General features: G+C 43.2%; 1 protein-coding gene across 4 annotated transcripts in view; it reads right to left on the bottom strand.

Annotated features, from left to right (window-relative positions):
- The window catches only part of piezo2a (piezo-type mechanosensitive ion channel component 2a), a 78,589-nt gene that overhangs the window by 8,647 nt on the left and 52,831 nt on the right, over positions 1-17,111 (bottom strand). For 2 of the 4 annotated variants that reach the window (XM_076971375.1, XM_076971376.1), the window contains exons 18-36: positions 15,561-15,721; positions 14,522-14,698; positions 14,108-14,230; positions 13,794-13,994; positions 13,418-13,622; positions 13,037-13,138; positions 12,727-12,892; positions 10,716-10,959; positions 9,451-9,547; positions 9,089-9,260; positions 8,491-8,580; positions 6,233-6,351; positions 5,723-5,794; positions 5,478-5,581; positions 4,099-4,219; positions 3,163-3,234; positions 2,819-2,985; positions 1,736-1,932; positions 533-703 (exon numbers count right to left, since the gene is read on the bottom strand). In XM_076971375.1, coding sequence (XP_076827490.1) covers positions 533-703; positions 1,736-1,932; positions 2,819-2,985; positions 3,163-3,234; positions 4,099-4,219; positions 5,478-5,581; positions 5,723-5,794; positions 6,233-6,351; positions 8,491-8,580; positions 9,089-9,260; positions 9,451-9,547; positions 10,716-10,959; positions 12,727-12,892; positions 13,037-13,138; positions 13,418-13,622; positions 13,794-13,994; positions 14,108-14,230; positions 14,522-14,698; positions 15,561-15,721 — 2,761 coding nt within the window. The remainder of the gene's footprint in view (positions 1-532; positions 704-1,735; positions 1,933-2,818; positions 2,986-3,162; positions 3,235-4,098; positions 4,220-5,477; positions 5,582-5,722; positions 5,795-6,232; positions 6,352-8,490; positions 8,581-9,088; positions 9,261-9,450; positions 9,548-10,715; positions 10,960-12,726; positions 12,893-13,036; positions 13,139-13,417; positions 13,623-13,793; positions 13,995-14,107; positions 14,231-14,521; positions 14,699-15,560; positions 15,722-17,111) is intronic. The other 2 variants (XM_076971377.1, XM_076971378.1) reach the window with 1 other exon arrangement.

Genomic DNA, 17,111 nt, shown 5'->3' with positions numbered 1-17,111 from the left:
GGTCATATGTTTTTGGTCTATCTCTCTCTGTTCAGAGTAAATGCAGGAACTCTTTTGAGTTGAAATAGGTGTGAATTTGATGTGTAGATGAACTGATGAAGTATTCGGGGGCAGAGCTGTGTGTGATGTTCAGAGCTGTGTTCAGTGTGCAGAGTTGTGTGTGATGTTCAGAGCTGTGTGAGATGTTCAGAGCTGTGTTCAGTGTGCAGAGTTGTGTGTGATGTTCAGAGCTGTGTGTGATGTTCAGAGCTGTGTGAGATGTTCAGAGCTGTGTTCAGTGTGCAGAGCTCTGTTCAGTGTGCAGAGCTCTGTTCAGTGTGCAGAGTTGTGTGTGATGTTCAGAGCGGTGTTCACGGTGCAAAACTGTGTTCAGTGGGCAGAGCTGTGTGTCATGTTCAGAGCTGTGTTCACGGTGCAGAGCTGTGTTCAGTGGGCAGAGCTGTGTGTCATGTTCAGAGCTGTGTTCACGGTGCAGAGCTGTGTTCAGTGGGCAGAGCTGGGTGAGATGTTCAGAGCTGTGTTCAGTATGCACCTGCAGGTTGCACTGTTTGTGCTCTCTCCAGATGAGGACACTTGGAGGCCAGGCAGCCGGCGCAGTTTTGGTCGCACCCGCTCGCTGGTTTTGGGCACGTGATGAGTGTCAGCTTCGATCAGCTCCAGTGCTGACTGACTGAAGGCCACCGTGGACTCAGTGGTGTACCCACTAAAAAAGACCGTCAGAGAACACAGCCATGATGCACAACCAAGCCTATATCACAAAACTCCTTTATATCCAATTTCCAATCTTGTATTTGTGCTGTAAGGTTCAGGTAATATATAAAATATATGTAGTAAAGTACATATATAAAAACATATGTACTTTACTAATGCTAGTCTTGTTCCATCACAGTCAATATTTTGACTCAAAACCATACCAAAAAAATTAGAAGCACTTAGTATAAGGAAGCTCTATGAGTATAATGGGTCCAGGTGGTTCACAATACACTATAATACACTTCTATATAGAAGACGCCACACAGGCTTAAGACTAAAGCTTTGCTTCCTGTTTGAGACGCCTGTGTCATGGTCTCCGTGGAGGTAAATCTGGTGATAACGTAAATATGGGATGTGGTAAAGCGCCCTGTCAGGGAGAAAGACTCACCGGATCTCCTCCGTCTGGAGACGTAATCAAAAGCTTACTTTAATTCAATTAAGATGAAAGTTAATACTGAAACAAAACTGAATTATGCTGCTGTAAATTTCATTTTCTACTTCAAAGGGACCTGGTGATCCCCAGGTTCCCCATACAAGTCATCACAGTGGAAATGGCGTGAACCCTGAGGACAGGCCTCGGCAAGCAGGGCCCCGGCAACAAGGACCCTGGCAACCGGTTTACGTTGTTTAGGTTTGTTTGTAAGTTCATGTTAACGATCACAATGTTTTTGTGAAATAACCTGAAACACCTACAGCACTATTTTGAGAGAATGTATAGATGATGTATACTACAGTGGGGGGGAAAACAAAACAGCTCAATAATGTAAGGTGCAAGGTAACAGTTAAAACATTCAAAATAGTTAATTTAATTCACTGTTATTGTTATATATTCTGATAATCAAGCACTGTACAGTATTGTGTGGTACATGAGGCAACTCTATCAAGCACCTCAAAAGCAAACCGTGCGTAGCACACCAGAGAAAGCATCAAACACGAGAGCAGGTGTGAAACGTGTATGGGGCTGTACTGTGGTGTGCTGTACCCAGTCAGGCTTGCATCAGTCTGGGTAGAATCCATGCTCTGCAAGCCCTGTTCCTGGTCCTGCTGTGGCAGTGTGGGGGCAGAACCGCCGTGAGCCGGCAGGCCCTCTGCCCCCACCAGAGTGGTCTTGGAGGAGGCAGGCCTGCGCAGCTGTCTCTGGTAGTACACGTGAATGCTCTCCCGTGAAGGCGTGTTGCCCTGTGGCCCACGGAGACAGCATCACTGCATCCACAATTCACTCGCATAATCCACTTCATATTAATGCAGGTTTAGTGGCAAACACTTTAAAACAAAACCTACCAAGCTTCTTTAAAATGTTTTATGACATGTGACATAACGTTAACAACACTTTATCTAATAAATATCCAATCAAAATTTTTAGAGGTCCAAAATGTCTCTCAGGCATTTAGTTATAGGACATCGACAGTGAATATACCGTCTTGGAACCCAAATTCACCTTTTCTCTTTTCCAAAATGCTCTCTTCATACTGTGCCGATACTCTAAATTAAATGGTCCTATCTGCTTAGGGAAGTTATTCTTACAGGATGCATTGTTACAAGGGGAAGTGGAATTTCAATTGTGGAGTCTTTCCTCAGGCTATGAGGATATGAGATGTATTTAATCTCACTATTAGGGAAAGATGACCACAGGGGGCCTCACAACATGACTGCTTTAGCTATTTTCCTTCTTGTTTCTGTAATGCAGGAGTAAATACAAATGCTCCAAGCAAAGAACATTCCAGTAATTTCTGCAGTTATGCATGTCAAGGATGCTGATCGTCTCATAGCCTGCAGACAGCTGTACAATCTCATGCTGAGACAATTACCTGCTGCCTTAGCCCAAGACTTCCTGTTGGAATTCCCACCCCAAAGGCAAAATCTCATCTTGTTGTAGTGTCTGACGCTGGGGCTAAATTGCTAGTAACATTCAAACAATGGCACCCTTTTAAAGTCGATCTGTTCTGTAGCCCTGGCCGGCAGCCACTGAGCACCGCGCTGCTGAGAGGGCCAAGTTAGGCTAGCTAAGTCGAGCTGGCTAAGTCATGCCGGCCTAGTCAGGCTGGCTCTCTGGCAGTGCTAATACCTTTTTGACCTCGTGGGTGAGCATGCAGCGCTCAGTACGCAGTACAGTAGAGATGTCGATGTGTTCTTGGCACATGGAGTTGAGCCAGGCAGTGAAACTGTCCAGCAGAGCCAGGAACAGCACCCAGGAGAACTTGACCATGTTAAACACACGCCTCAGGATGTTGTCTGAAGGAAGAAAGGAAGAGGTTCTGGTTCAGCTCAGAGGTAACTGAAGTAACTGAGTCAACACTCAAATACTCAAATAATACACAAAACTACTACTACTATGTGATTTAATCTCGGTTTGAGATTTTCCTGTGTGTCTGTGAATATGTAAATATGGCAGAGATAAGGATGAGACACCTGGTCCTTCAGATTCCTCATTTCCAAATACGTCCTCCACCTGCTCTTCGACCTCAATGGCTACCTGAGCTACTGGAGAGAGAGCAAACAACTCAGCTACTTAAATCACATCAAGAACTATGAACAAATGAATTTTGGAAGTTGCCAACAGCACTGCAGTTTAAACACAAGGACACAAGCTGCCATTGATGCGAAGCACCACTATGACATAGTACCTCTGTAGTATTTTTTGTAGCACCACCTAGTGAATATTTCACTGCTTGTCAATTATGTGTGAAGTACAATTCAGTACCATGAGGTGTTTCACATCTAAAACTTCCTGAATGCCATTCACAGCATGAGTTTAAATTTTGTTTAGATTTTAAAGACTAGTAAAAAAAAAATCAGAAAGGTTACCTAGTTGGTTTCTCTTATTATTCCAATGTATCACTTTCAGCAGGCTGAAATATGTGACTATAATCCCGACAGGCAACATATCTCCAGTATTTCGACTGAATGTTTTATTAGATTTAGCTGCCGCTCTCCGGCTACGTTTGAAGCTCTTGGCTTCCTGGCAAGGCTCCTGAAGCTGCGTCCAGCCATCATATGGGATGAATTCAGCATAGCGAATGCAACATGGCATTCTTCATTTCTCAGTACCCCCTCCTACGAAGGCCAGTGTCTAGGAGGAGGCCTCAGGGCCTGCATTCAGGCATGGCTCCCGTTAAAAAGTGCGATGTCTACGAGATGCATGCACCGTTCCCTAGAGAGACACGCCCAAATTGCCCGTACATCCTCAGAGTGTGGTCATTTGGCCAGTGCAGAACCATTCTCCAGAGAGGACTACTGAACAATTACCACTGGCAGAACCAGAACAAACATAACCATTCTCCTGCCAACCAATCGCAGCGTACCTGCTCTCCGTGAAATATGTCTAGGGTGGAGCTTGTCACCTACCTTCCTGCTGGTCACGTTTGCTTTTCCGTCCGGCCGTGTACCTCTGCCAGAATCGTCGCTTCTCTTTACTGCGTTCCTTCATGGCTGTTTTGGAGTCGGTGATCCAAGCATGGTAGACAAACTGGAGAGAGAGTGCATTGCAGAGGACATGCATGAACAATGAAGATCCATCGGTTCGGTTGGTCTTGACTACCTGAATCAGATTACTGCAAAGAAAGTCATATAAACCATTTTATCATACATGAGCACCAATAGTGTACACAACACACAAAGTGTTAGGATGTGCTTTCATCCAGTCTGGTGGAAAATCACAATTTACAGGCCTGTAGTTAAGCGAAAAGAAAAAAAAAAGGTTTTTGTTTGGGGAAAAAACCACATCCTCCACATTCAACCAACACGTAACCCAACCAACACGTAACCCAACCAAGATCTCCCTGCATGTTCACATGCATCACCCCCACAGAAGGGCTTCACAGTTCCGTTGCTGGGTGGACCCCCTGCTCTGCACATTTTATAGTTCTCTCTGGCCCAACACACCTAATCAAACTTTTGATGGACTTGATAATGAGCTGATGGCCTGAACCGTGTGTGTGTGGGGGAAGAGAAAACCCAACACTGTGCAGGACAGCAGGACCTCAGGACAGGAGCTGAATACGTATGCCTAGTCATACACAACACAATGCATTTTCTTGCATGCATAGCTGGCCATGTGGTTTGCATAGCCATCTGGAACACAGAGTGATAGAGCTGTGAGATGCTCCTCAGTGGTCAGCCACTGGGGCTAAAACAGCACTCAAATCCCATGAGAGAAAACGTTCTCATGTGTGCACGGTAATGAAGTAGCAGGCCAGTGATTGACAGGCCAACGCAGTGCCCGGTGGCCAAAGAGGGAACGAGATTGTGACACATACTACAGTAGCAAAGAGTACAAAGAAAGGAGAGATATATTAGGCCTGGTGGAAGTACCTTGGCTGCCCTGATTGCATACTGCAGTACAGTTTTGGGCAGTTTAATGACAGACTTTGGTAAAGCCAGTAAAGCACAGGCAAACTTTCGGATTGCTCTCTACAAAGGGAACAGAGTAGGGGCTGCGTTAGTAACGACATGGCACGGGCCCTTGGCAAGGTCCACTCCACGCCTCTATATGGGAAGTTAGCAATTAGTGGTGTGACAAATAAAGAAACATTGTTAAGTGCAGAGAGAACTAAAACTACTGTGAGATTGTGTGTTGAGTGGCGTAGAGCCACTAAGGTTAGATAGGTTTAGTGTTGTCAGTATGTAGAAGTCAGACTTCACAGAACAAAGGTTTTCAGCTGTTGTATGTACAGGTCATAATGTACAGCTCATAAACATGGTATTCATAGTGGCACATGACTAACTTGAAAGGCAGATTTCTTAGGTGGTTCTTCCTCTTTTTTCTCTTCTTCCTCCTCTTCCTCCTCACTATCAGTCTCGAATAAGTAATAGTTTCCACTCCTCACCACTGAAAACATTGGTTAACATCCAGTGTCAATGACTTGAATTATACATCGTTACACATCTAGACACAGGCCACTGATTGCCTTCTTTATAGTTTGCATTGTTGGTTTGGCTGATGCAGTGTGAACAAGAATGGGCCACTCACTGGACGCGTGGTCAACCCAGGGTCTCCACCACTGCTTCCTCTTGCCTTTGCTCCTCTCTTTACTCGAGTGTCCTGCCACAAAAGAAAAAAACAAAGCCAACAAACAAAAACAAAACAGTTAAGAACCCTTCAAAATCCTGAAAACAACACGAAGAAGAGAAAACTTGTTCTGAGGTCTGGTATGCATGATTTCATATGTTTTTCATTCAGTTGCAATGCATTTAATGCACTAGATAAACTCAGGCACCTGTGGAATTTACGAATTCTTTTTTTACTCTCGGTGAAAAACAACTTCTGTTGTAAAGCTGCATTTTGGACATAGAAAACAACTATGTATTTTTAAAAAACTTTACATATTTAAAAAAAGAATACGTTCAATGTAAAATAAATAAGAGAGTACTGTCTTGTGTGTAATAATGTTTACAGTATCATTAAGAGTATTCATGTTATCAAACTAAATAATTGACTTAAGCTTGCTACACATTTGTCTTGCCCCACAACATAACGCACCTTCATCCTCCTCTTCTTCATTGGTCTTTGAATGACTCTCCTCACTCTCCTGAGCCAAGCTCAACATCCTCTCCTTACCCCTCTTGAACTTCTGTTGTCGGCTCTTAATGCGGTCCATCCTGAGAGAGAGAGAGAGAGAGAGAGAGAGAGAGAGAGAGAGAGAGAGAGAGAGAGGAGAGAGAGAGAGTGAGAGAGAGAGAGAGAGAGAGAGAGAGAGAGAGAGAGAGAGAGAGAGAGAGAGAGAGAATGAGAGAGAGAGAGAGAGAGAGAGAGAGAGAGAGAGAGAGAGAGAGAGAGAATGAGTTGGGATTGGCAACAGTTTCTCTTAAGTCCTGTCTCACTGTGCACATTTACAGTAATAACACTAGTAGTTAATGGGGGACAGAGGTTGAAAGAGTCATTTCATGTTGAGGCATGTGTCAAAGTGCTCTGTGCTCTAAAAGAAGAAAAAGCAAATGATGGTTGGTCTCACACAAAGACACTGAAGATGGTTGTAATAACAATGCTAGTACTGACCCATTGCAACACCACCAAACTTAAGACCAACAGAACAACTCAGCATCAGAATGGGGAAGAAAGGAAATGTAAGTGATGCTGAATATGACATGGCTGCTCGCACTAGATGGGTTGGAGTGTTTCAGAAACTGCTGCTCTACTGGGACTTACACAACCATCTCTTTGGTTTACACAGAACAGATAGAAAAAACTCAAAGGTAACTCAAATAACTGAATGTAGAACATGTGAAACCCAGCAGCAGCTGGGCTACAGCAGCAGAAGACACACCGGGTGCCACTCCTGTCAGCTAAGAACAGGGCAGTGAGACTACAATTCACATGGGTTCACCAAAAGTTGACAATTCAAGATAACAATGTTGCCTTGATATGATGAAACTCAATTTCTGCTGTGACATTCAGATGGTAGGGTCAAAATTAGGCATAAACAACATGAAAGCAAGGATCCATCCTGTTTTGTTTCAATGGTTCAGGCTGCTGGTGGTGAAATGGTGTGGGTGTGGTATCTTGGCACACTTTGGGCCCCTCGAGCACACCAGCTAAGCATAATTTAAATGCCACAGCCTACCTGTTGGTCAGTGCTGTTGCTGACCATGTCCATCAAGCTGGTTTCTTGAACATGACAATGAGTTCACTGGACTCAAAAAGGGCCTCTAGAGTCACCAGATGTGAATCCAATAGAGCTCCTTTGGTGGAACAGGAGATTCACATTATGGATATGCAACTGACAAATTTGCAGCAAATGAGTGATGCTTTCATGTCAATATGGACCAAAATCTCATGCCTTGCCAGTCATTAGATACCAAGCAGACACAATAAGGTGGCCAAGATAAGACCATAAACATGAACCTGCTGACGTCAAGACCAGAAAACTCCTTACAATGCATGGGGTGCTCCACCCAAGATCCAACATCCAAAGACCGCAAGCCAGCCAGAAGGAGGCAGGACGAGGCAGGAAGAAGCAGGAAAGGGCGACTAACCACACCCCCCCCCCCCCCCCAAATAATAATAATAAAAAAAAAAACCAACATCCATGAATATATCCAAGGAATGATCCTCAAAGATGACTTGAGGAAGTGCTTCAGATAGACACAGGGGAGGAGACAAGGGATGTGGTCACCATGAAATCAGAGGATATGCCATGGCAGGATAAGCCCATTTGACGGAAGGTAGAAGGTTAACACCGAGATTGTCCCAGTGGTGATAGGGGCAGCTGGGACTGTGACCCCATAGCTGGAGGAGTGGCTTCAACCGATTCCAGGAATGACAACATCAATCCAGAAGAGGGAAATCCTAGGAACTGTGAAGATGCCATGTCCTCAGATTCACAGGCCTCTGGTAGAAGGCCTGAGTGTGAGGAAAAGGATATGACCACCTAATGGAAGGGTGAAACAGGAAATATTTACATAGAAGACCAGGTGAGTAACTGCAGTTTACTGCAGTGGTGTGTGTGTGTGTGTGTGTGTGTGTGTGTGTGTGCGTGTGTGTGTGTGTGTGAAGATGTGTCCAGGTGAGAAACTGCAGGGTACGATTTAAGATACATTAGAGATATAAAAGATTGGAGTGAAGTTTCCAGAGAAAAGCTCTTTGCTTGCACAACTGATCTCTGTCCAAAATGTGCTGTTTCTCTGTTTCACTCTCTGTTTCTATATCTCTCTCTATACATATATTAAAATGTGATAATTTAATTTTGGGGAAAAATAGGAATTAGTGCAGTGCAACGTGTGAGGCAGAGTAACACGCACTGTCTCTTGAGTAAGTCCATGGATTTCTTTTCCTCTTCGATCCTTGCTTTCACTGTCTTCACGATAGTGGCCTGGAACAACTCTGCTCCTCTGAGATTCACAGAGAGAGGAACATAGGTAAATGTAGAGAGAGAGAGAGAGAGAGAGAGAGAGAGACTATTCAGACTGTTGTGTCTCAGAATTAAACTGATGAAAAAATAGTTTGAATCATAAACAAACAGCTAGTCTTTTAGATCTATGTAGGCTTCAAATGTGTTCAAATGTGATTCCTTAGCATTTGTGACAAGTGAAATGCATGCTCATTTGGGCTGACTAACTCCATAGTTACTTTAGTAATTATTTTTCTATATTCTAATTCTATAACTGTTATGATATAAAACATTATCTGCTGTTTAAAAAGGGAACTGTTCATAGTTTACATAAATCAGAGACAAATTCTCTCGAAACAAAGCTGATGCTTATCCTCAAAGTTATTGTTTAATTTCAAATCTAATGTTCTGGAGCAATTAGCCATACCAGCAAAACATTATAGATGCAGGTTAGTGTGTGTGTGTGTGTGTGTGTGTGTGTGTGTGTGTGAGTGTGTGTGTGTGTGTACCTGGATGCCAGGACCTGGGAGGAGCGTATATCAGCCACGACATGCAGGAAATAGTAGCTCATGAAGACACGTCTTTGGAGGAGCAGGGACGCGAAGCAGATGCTGTCCCAGATAATGCCCGCCTCATCACTGGGCAGCTCACAGTTGGCCTGCTTATTGGCCTGCTGCTCCGCTAATCACCCAACAGGAAACAGGGCAGATTATTTAATTCCACAAGCCGCACCATTAACCTTACATACTCTCAAACTGCACTTGATCTCTTCAATTAATGAATCATTAAAGGCATTCCAGGCAGTATGACTAATGATTACTTTTTGAAGTAAAACCACCAAAAGCCTTTGGTGCCACAGGAGAGGACTTACGGCGTGAATAGCCCTTTATAGTGCAGGCCAGACTGAACAACTGGATCATCCAGCAGTGACTGGCCACCAAGGATTTACTATAACCACAGGCAGCTATCTGAGAACAGGAGCAGAAAGAACAGTTCCCTTTAAAGCAACATTATAAGCTTGACCTCACTCAGTTCCCGACACGTGGCATAACATTCCTTACTGGTCATTTTGATGTAACATTCCTTACTGGTCACAGGCTTTGTGGAAGCCGCAAAATAACAATAACAACAAATAAATAAATAAATAAATAAATACATAATAGTATCAACTGATCTCAGGCTCCATTGTTTTTGAGGTTGCACCCACTAAAGATTTTTCAGACTGAAATGTGAAATGCTTCGTTCAGCACCATATCCCTCACATATTTTTCTTTTTTTCTCTCTTTTTAAATTGCTGTCATGGTGACCGGCGTTGGCTAGAGGAGGATCCCCCCCTTCGAGTCTTGGTTCCTCTCAAGGTTTCTTCCTCATGCCCTTAGGGAGTTTTTCCTTGCCACTGTCGCCCTTGGCTTGCTCACTGGGGGCTTGGACTCGGACACTTGTAAAGCTGCTTTGTGACAACAACTGTTGTAAAAAGCGCTATATAAAATTTGATTGATTGATTGATTGATATCAGATAATGAGTGTTAATTTAGATAAATTGACGGAATTATTTGTCCAAAATGTGTAACCATAGCACAGACTGGCCATAATTTAATTAAAACCCATATACTGACATATCAAGCATAAGGTCTTAAATGTTTCCAATATGGACTTGGAAAAAGCACTGAATTTTGTGTTCTAAATACAATGGTGTGTTCTAAAGCCAACTGTGTGTTCTAAAGCCTTCTACAAATTCAACATCCTAGGCATTATGTATTTATACAGTTCTACAGTTTATACACTTCAACGCAGAGCAGTCACATCTCTAGTCTCTCTGCCAAGGCATCTGGTTCTGGAGTATTCTAACATGAATTTGAGTGTAATGGTGTATGGTTGGTTGCACTGGCTCCCCTCACATATCTGTCATCATAACATTATACTTAACTTTTACGTCAGCTTATCAAACACAAATCCTCAACTAGTTTTTCAGTTATAACCTACACTTCTGTGAATAGCAATAAAAAACACTTTCCCTTAAACAAGAGGCTCATTCCATAGTAGTGGTTGTAAGAATCCAAGGGACGCGGTATTCTCTGGTAATTATGGCAACAAAACTTTCTCCACCCTCTTTAAGGCAGAAATCCTCATACTTACCGAAAGGATATTCTTCATGGTGATGACGAAGACATTGTAGGCAATTAGGAAGTCCCAGTAGCGCAGGATACTTTTGATTGGCTTAAGCAGCAGCTCTCCTCCAAAAAGCAGGAAGTAGAAGCAGGCAACCAGGTAGCCCATGCAGAAGATGCTGATACGCGTGGTCCCCGTGATGAAGATGATGGTGAGGACGAACCAGAACAGATAGCTGAACATGATCACTTTCAGCATATCTAGATATGACCTGGGAAGCACAGCCCAAGAGGCCAGGGGATGAAGTATACTGTGAAGCAGTATTCATTAATTTAATAAGTATACTTATTTTCACTCATTCATTTTTCATTCACATACATTTTACTAGCATACAAACATACACTATGTTGCCAAAAGTATTCGCTCACCTTCCTTGACTCACATATGAGCTTAAGTGACATACCATTCCTAATCCATAGGGTCCACCCTTTGCAGCTAGAACAGCTTCAACTCTTCTGGGAAGGCTGTCCACAAGGTTTAGGAGTGTGTTTATGGAGATTTTTGACCATTCTTCCAGGAGCGCATTTGTGAGGTCACATACTGACGTTGGATGAGAAGGCCTCGCTCTCAGGCTCTGCTCTAATTCATCCCAAAGGTGTTCTATGGGATGGACTCTGTGCAGGTCAGTCAGGTTCATCCACACCGCACTCTGCCATCTCGACTTTCTTTGTGGCTGAGTTGCTGTCATTCCCAAACACTTCAATTTTCTTATAATACAACTGACAGTTGACTGTGGAATATTGAGGAGCAAAGAATTCACTGAGCTCCTGAGAGCGACCCATTCTTTTCACAAATGTAAAAACAGTCTACATGGCTAGGTGCTTAATTTTATACTGTACACCTGTGGCCAATGAAGAGATTGAAACACCTGGTTCCGATCATCTGTATGGGTGAGCGAATACTCGGCAATATAGTGTACTAACATACTTAAAAGTTCTGGTACAACAATACATACAATATTTCCCGGAGCTTCATGTGACTGACATGAATGTTATATTAAAGCCCATCCATAGAATGAGCATCTAGAACACCTTGTTGTGGTTAATGGAAATACACTGACAGATGTGTAGGCTTTCAAACTAAATCTGGTGACTGAGTCAAAGACACAGCAGGAGAACCAATACCACCACCTAAAGAAATCCCTAATAACCACGATCATGCTCTTTAACTGTTAATGGAGTCTGAATGGCAGTACAATAGGCACCACTTTCCTACACACTGATGGAGAAGTAGGCATAGTTCTCATCAGCCTTGATCTATGACTGCAGATGTTAGAAGCAACAGCTTAAATCTGCGAGGGGTGAGCTGTGAATGTGCCTTCATCTCCAGAGGGAGACAACAGCCAAGACTGCCACGGGCTGGGCAGGACGTTCTGGGTTGGTCAGAGTGATTGTTCGAACATCCTGGGGATATGTGATATGAGGCAGGAGAGAGGGAAACAGCAGGGCGGTGAGGCCCTGCTCTTCCTGCTGTGTGCGGAAATATCTTGCATTTCCAAACAGTGCAAGATGTCATTAATGAGAAGCCAAAGAAGTGCCATTTTATGGATTTGTTCCCATTAAGGAACAAACACAACATGTAACATCAGATTTTCCAACTATATACCAACAATTTGAGCAGATGCACACCAGGGCAACGCATGTGTCCACAGAAGCAAAAAAAGAAAAGTAGACAAACAGGAAACTAAATCACATAACAGTTCATCCCTGTAAATTCCACAAATGCCACTTGTCACCACTGCTGAGTAATATAAAAACATAAAGGGTTCCTTAGCAAGAACATTGTGTGGACAAGAACAAAACTGCTTTGAATAGTTAAGAAGTCATTTAACTTATCAAAAGTATTTTATCACAAAGAAGATGGAAATCTTGTAAATTTTAATAACAGGACATTTTTGTCTAATTATTAATATCTGGAGCTTGTAATCTCATATATGTAGGCCAACTCTGCAGTCTTAGTCTTAAGCTTAGTGTGCTACCTGCAGTGGATGAAATCAGGGACGGGATTATGCTGGCCGAATGTGGCAGCATCCAGGTCTCGGCAGATCTCCACGTTATCACCAGCGAGCAAGCGCACGGCAGGCTCATCCTCTTCCTCAAACACACGCCTCTGCAGCGATGCACACAGCAACAACATGAAGTCGTCTGGAGAGAGAGAGAGAGAGAGAGAGAGAGAGAGATAAAAAATAATTAGGCAAACAGATAAGGAACACATGTTGTTAACATCTAATGGAGCACTTGTTAAATCTCTGAAATAATTTAAAATGCTTTCCATAGCACAGAACTCACAAAGGAGGAAGAGAGGGTTGGGTTTGGTGTGGAAGTCAGGCAGGTAAAGCCACTTGACCACGTTGGAGTCCATGCTGGATGAGGGCTGTCTCCATGGGTAGTCTGGCAACACAGGATGAAGTGACATTAGATTGCCAGGCTTTCCTAGTGCATGTAGAGTTCACGCAGTGTTGCAAATCAACATCCTGCGACTCTATTTTATCTGGCCTGGAGCTCAGTCACAATATTTGTAATGTTGAAATCGGCAAGCTGAATTTTCCCTGCTCGAATTACAGTTTGCTTCGCACCTGCACTAACTTTCATAAGCAATTGTGACTGGATTGAAACCATGAACCACTGTGCCAGGCCACCACAGGGGGCGCTACTCCAGTGCCGTCTGACCTGAGCAGGCTGCGGGTGGGACGCCTATACACATCAGGTACTGGAAGCTGAGCATGCAGGCCAGGAAGAGGCAGTATCTGGGCCAGACGCGGGCCATGGCCCTGCGCCCGCGCTGGTACAGCACCACAATCAGACCCAACGCGTGCAGCATGGCGCAGAAGTCCATCCGCTGGCCAATCACATTCACCGCCAACAGGAAACAGGTCTAGAGAAGAGGGGGGGTTGTTATTTATATCATTTATATGACAATTTGTAGGTAAACATTTATGTAAATATGCAAGAAGAACAAGTTAGACCTTTCTCTATCTATGAATATAAATATTTTAGTATTATTCCTGTAGACTCCTTAATTGAAGGAGATATGAAATGGGGGTACCTCCAGACCAAACTTGTAGAAGTAGTAGTTCATGAAGTACTTGGCACAGTTGATGATGCCATCATCCAGGTGTTGCCGTGTGATGTTGTGGAAGACTGTTCTTGTGACAGGAGCAGTCAGATTGTTCCTCATGCGGTAGACCTCTTGGTGTCGGTAGATGGTGACCTCAAATGCTAGTAGAGCCAGCATCAGCAAGTTATTCTGCAGAGGGAGTGAGATTCACAACCAAACTTAATTACAGGAAAGGCTAGAATGTGTGTGTGTGTGTGTGTGTGTGTGTGTGTGTGTGTGTGTGTGTATGGGAAGGGACTCACCCTCAGATTCTCTAGTAATGGGGAGAACTTCTTGAGGCCGACCCAGTTGGCAGGGTCTACCGGGTTGCTGTACAGGAGTGACTTAGCCATCTCCATCCTCTGAACCTCTGTATAGTTATCAGGCTGAGAGAGAGGAGGAGATGGAGAATGATAAGAACACACCTGATTTCCTTTCACTAGAGGGTCATGTGATTGTGTGTCAGTGTTTCTCTTGAGCTTATTTAGTATTGCAGAATAAGAGTGGGAGAGTGAGAGGTGTGTGTGTGTGTGTGTGTGTGTGTACTTGTTTCATAAAGCAAACCTCAAACTCACCGATATAGCTGTCGTGTGACTGAGTTTGTTAAAGGTCAAGTCCAAACTCTCTCATGAGCAAAAATGATTCTGTGTAATAGTGTGGATATTTCTTCACCTCACCATAGAACAGTTTTTGGAGTAGGCCACAGGCTGGATGGAGGTGAGCTGGTAGAGCATCTTGCAGACGATGATGACACAGGTCCAGACAGTACAGACGCTGGAGGCCAGTGGGCGGAACTGGCTGAAGGGCAGGGCGAAGACCCAGCTCACCAGGAACACGTAGTTCAACAGAGACACCTGGCAAAGGGCCCAGCACAACACGTTCATTACACACCTGTAGCCAGCGTGCAAGGCTTCCAGCCTGTAATGTGTGTACTTACATTACTTGAAACAAGCTCTGGACTCGACTATCAATACATGCCCTCTAGCTTTAGTGCTAGATCTCACATGGGATGTGGGCTGTATAGGAATAGACAACTTTTAAGAAAACAAAATGGTTATTCACGTCAGTGAGATGGAAATCAATGGATATATTCAGCAAATATGGCGTTTCACCGACTTTAACCGTACCCACATCCTGCATGTTGGGAATTCTCAGTTCACGATATTCTAAACATTATCCGCATGGTTTTCACTACAGCCTTAAATCAGGAACAGATCATGCCAGAGAAAGTCAAGTAAAAGAACATACACTTTTTTCAAAGATCAGTAATCTAATACATGCTGGTCAAACAGAAGCGTCTTGTGTTTTCATGTTAGGCCTGTAAGAACATTTAAGCTCCTGGGTCCATGTGTATCATGTGTTCCAGATAAAAAATATGCTATCTGGAAACAGATCCTGTTTGAAATATATATGACACAAATAAAATGGTAACTTTGCCTCTAGGTCTACAAAGAAAAGAAAGAGCAAAAGAGAGAAAAAGAAATGTATTCAAGATAACTTAAAGGTAGCAAGCACCTGAGGAGCAACTTAGGGAGGCAGTGTTGCTCAAGTGTGCTAGGCAAAGGCAGAACACTGATAGCTTGGACTGAAGCCATGAGTCATAAGCCATCAATCGGTCAGCTCTGATTATTAACATAGCACAATTTAACAGAGACCCTGTAAGCTTGTTTCCAGAACTTTCTCATGCTCTGGCTGCCTAGACCCTAGTGAACTCACCTCTTTGACGGAGACCCAGATGATGTATGAGGAGACGATCTTAATGACGTGGAGCTCCAAAAGCCACCAGATGAAGAGCTGCAGCTGATGGACATACTGCAGGAACTTCAGGAAGAGAACAGTCAGGCGATCCACCACCAGGCGCCACTTATTCTTTAGGTCTGCGGACACACGGGAGCCAATCTGAAGCTCGGGACTGACACACGTAGGGTGTGGTAAACATCCACCACGCCAGGAGAGGTCCGATCTACTTGACTTTTTTTAAGGATACGGAGCAATTCTGAAAGGTTCATACAGGGATATATGAAGGAGAGATCCCGTGACTGGCCCACGATTGTTTTATACTCCAAAAGAAAGATCTAGAAACCCTTAGTGGACCTCAGAGAACAATTAATCTTTAAGCATTATTTTTAAGAATATTATATCTTATTTAGTCTTTCTTTATATGTTATATGAAAAGCACATGGATCAAAAGTGCTGATGTTATGAATCAGAGATGTTTCCTGTAACTCAGCCATTGATGGTGACAGACCACTTTAAACACTAGCACCAAAAATTACTCCATAGCAGTTGTGTTACAGTCCTGTTTCAGGGGCTCTAGTGCACCAGCTGGTAAAGAGCAAAACATTTAGTCTAGTTTCATGACAACATTGCGAAAAATCTCTGAATTCCTTAAAACATCATATAACATCCACAGACCCCGATGCATCAGCATGACACATTTGGGCCCATTATATCACGTCATGTTTAATGAACCCACCATCACTCTGGGAGGTGTGAGGAACAGAGTTTGGAGGACGACGATCTCTCACCTTCTAGGATTTTCAAGTTTCAAAGTAGCTGGTCAGCATTATGCATTTTAGAGGATTCTGGTGATATGCATTGTAGGACAAAAATGTTTTTTTTTTTTTTTTTTTGTCTATTACTATTACTACAAATAATTTTCTTTAAATAAAATAAAAATATATATACTGGTAATTGAAAATATGACTTAATTCTTTAAGTTTTAACTGTTCCTAGAGAACCTGGACATACCAATATGTTGAGCAGATAATTTGACATATTTAGGCTACCCATAAGCTTGGCTATAATATGGCACATCATTGATACCCTTCATACCCTTCGCACTCTGAGTGGAAACAAAGGGAAGTGGTGGAGGACACTGCTTCCTTCTAGCCTGTCTGCAAGTGTATTTAGTTATCAAACATGTCTAGACTTTTTCACTGTGTGTTTACTTCTCTGTACCTATACTGGGCTGCCAGAGCAATAAAAGTCTGTTTTAGTGGGTGTGCAGCAGCACAAGGAGCAGTAGTCTATGCACTCAGACAGATTTATGGTTATTAAAGGTTATGTATCTCTAACCCTTGACTTGATGAAAGGATTTAATTATGCCTGTTCATTTTTTATGCAGATTTTTATTCGCTTTTGAACAATAGTTCAAAAGAATCAAAGTATAGTAGATCACAGTATATGTGTTTAATAAAAGTGTTTGGCTTGGGTTCTGGTTATGAGGAGACAGTGAGAAGATATTCCAAAGGCTACCAAACCTTC

The sequence above is a fragment of the Brachyhypopomus gauderio genome, chromosome 13 (genome assembly GCF_052324685.1).
Source record: "Brachyhypopomus gauderio isolate BG-103 chromosome 13, BGAUD_0.2, whole genome shotgun sequence".
NCBI lineage: Eukaryota > Metazoa > Chordata > Actinopteri > Gymnotiformes > Hypopomidae > Brachyhypopomus > Brachyhypopomus gauderio.
This window is presented reverse-complemented; position numbering and strand designations above follow the sequence as displayed.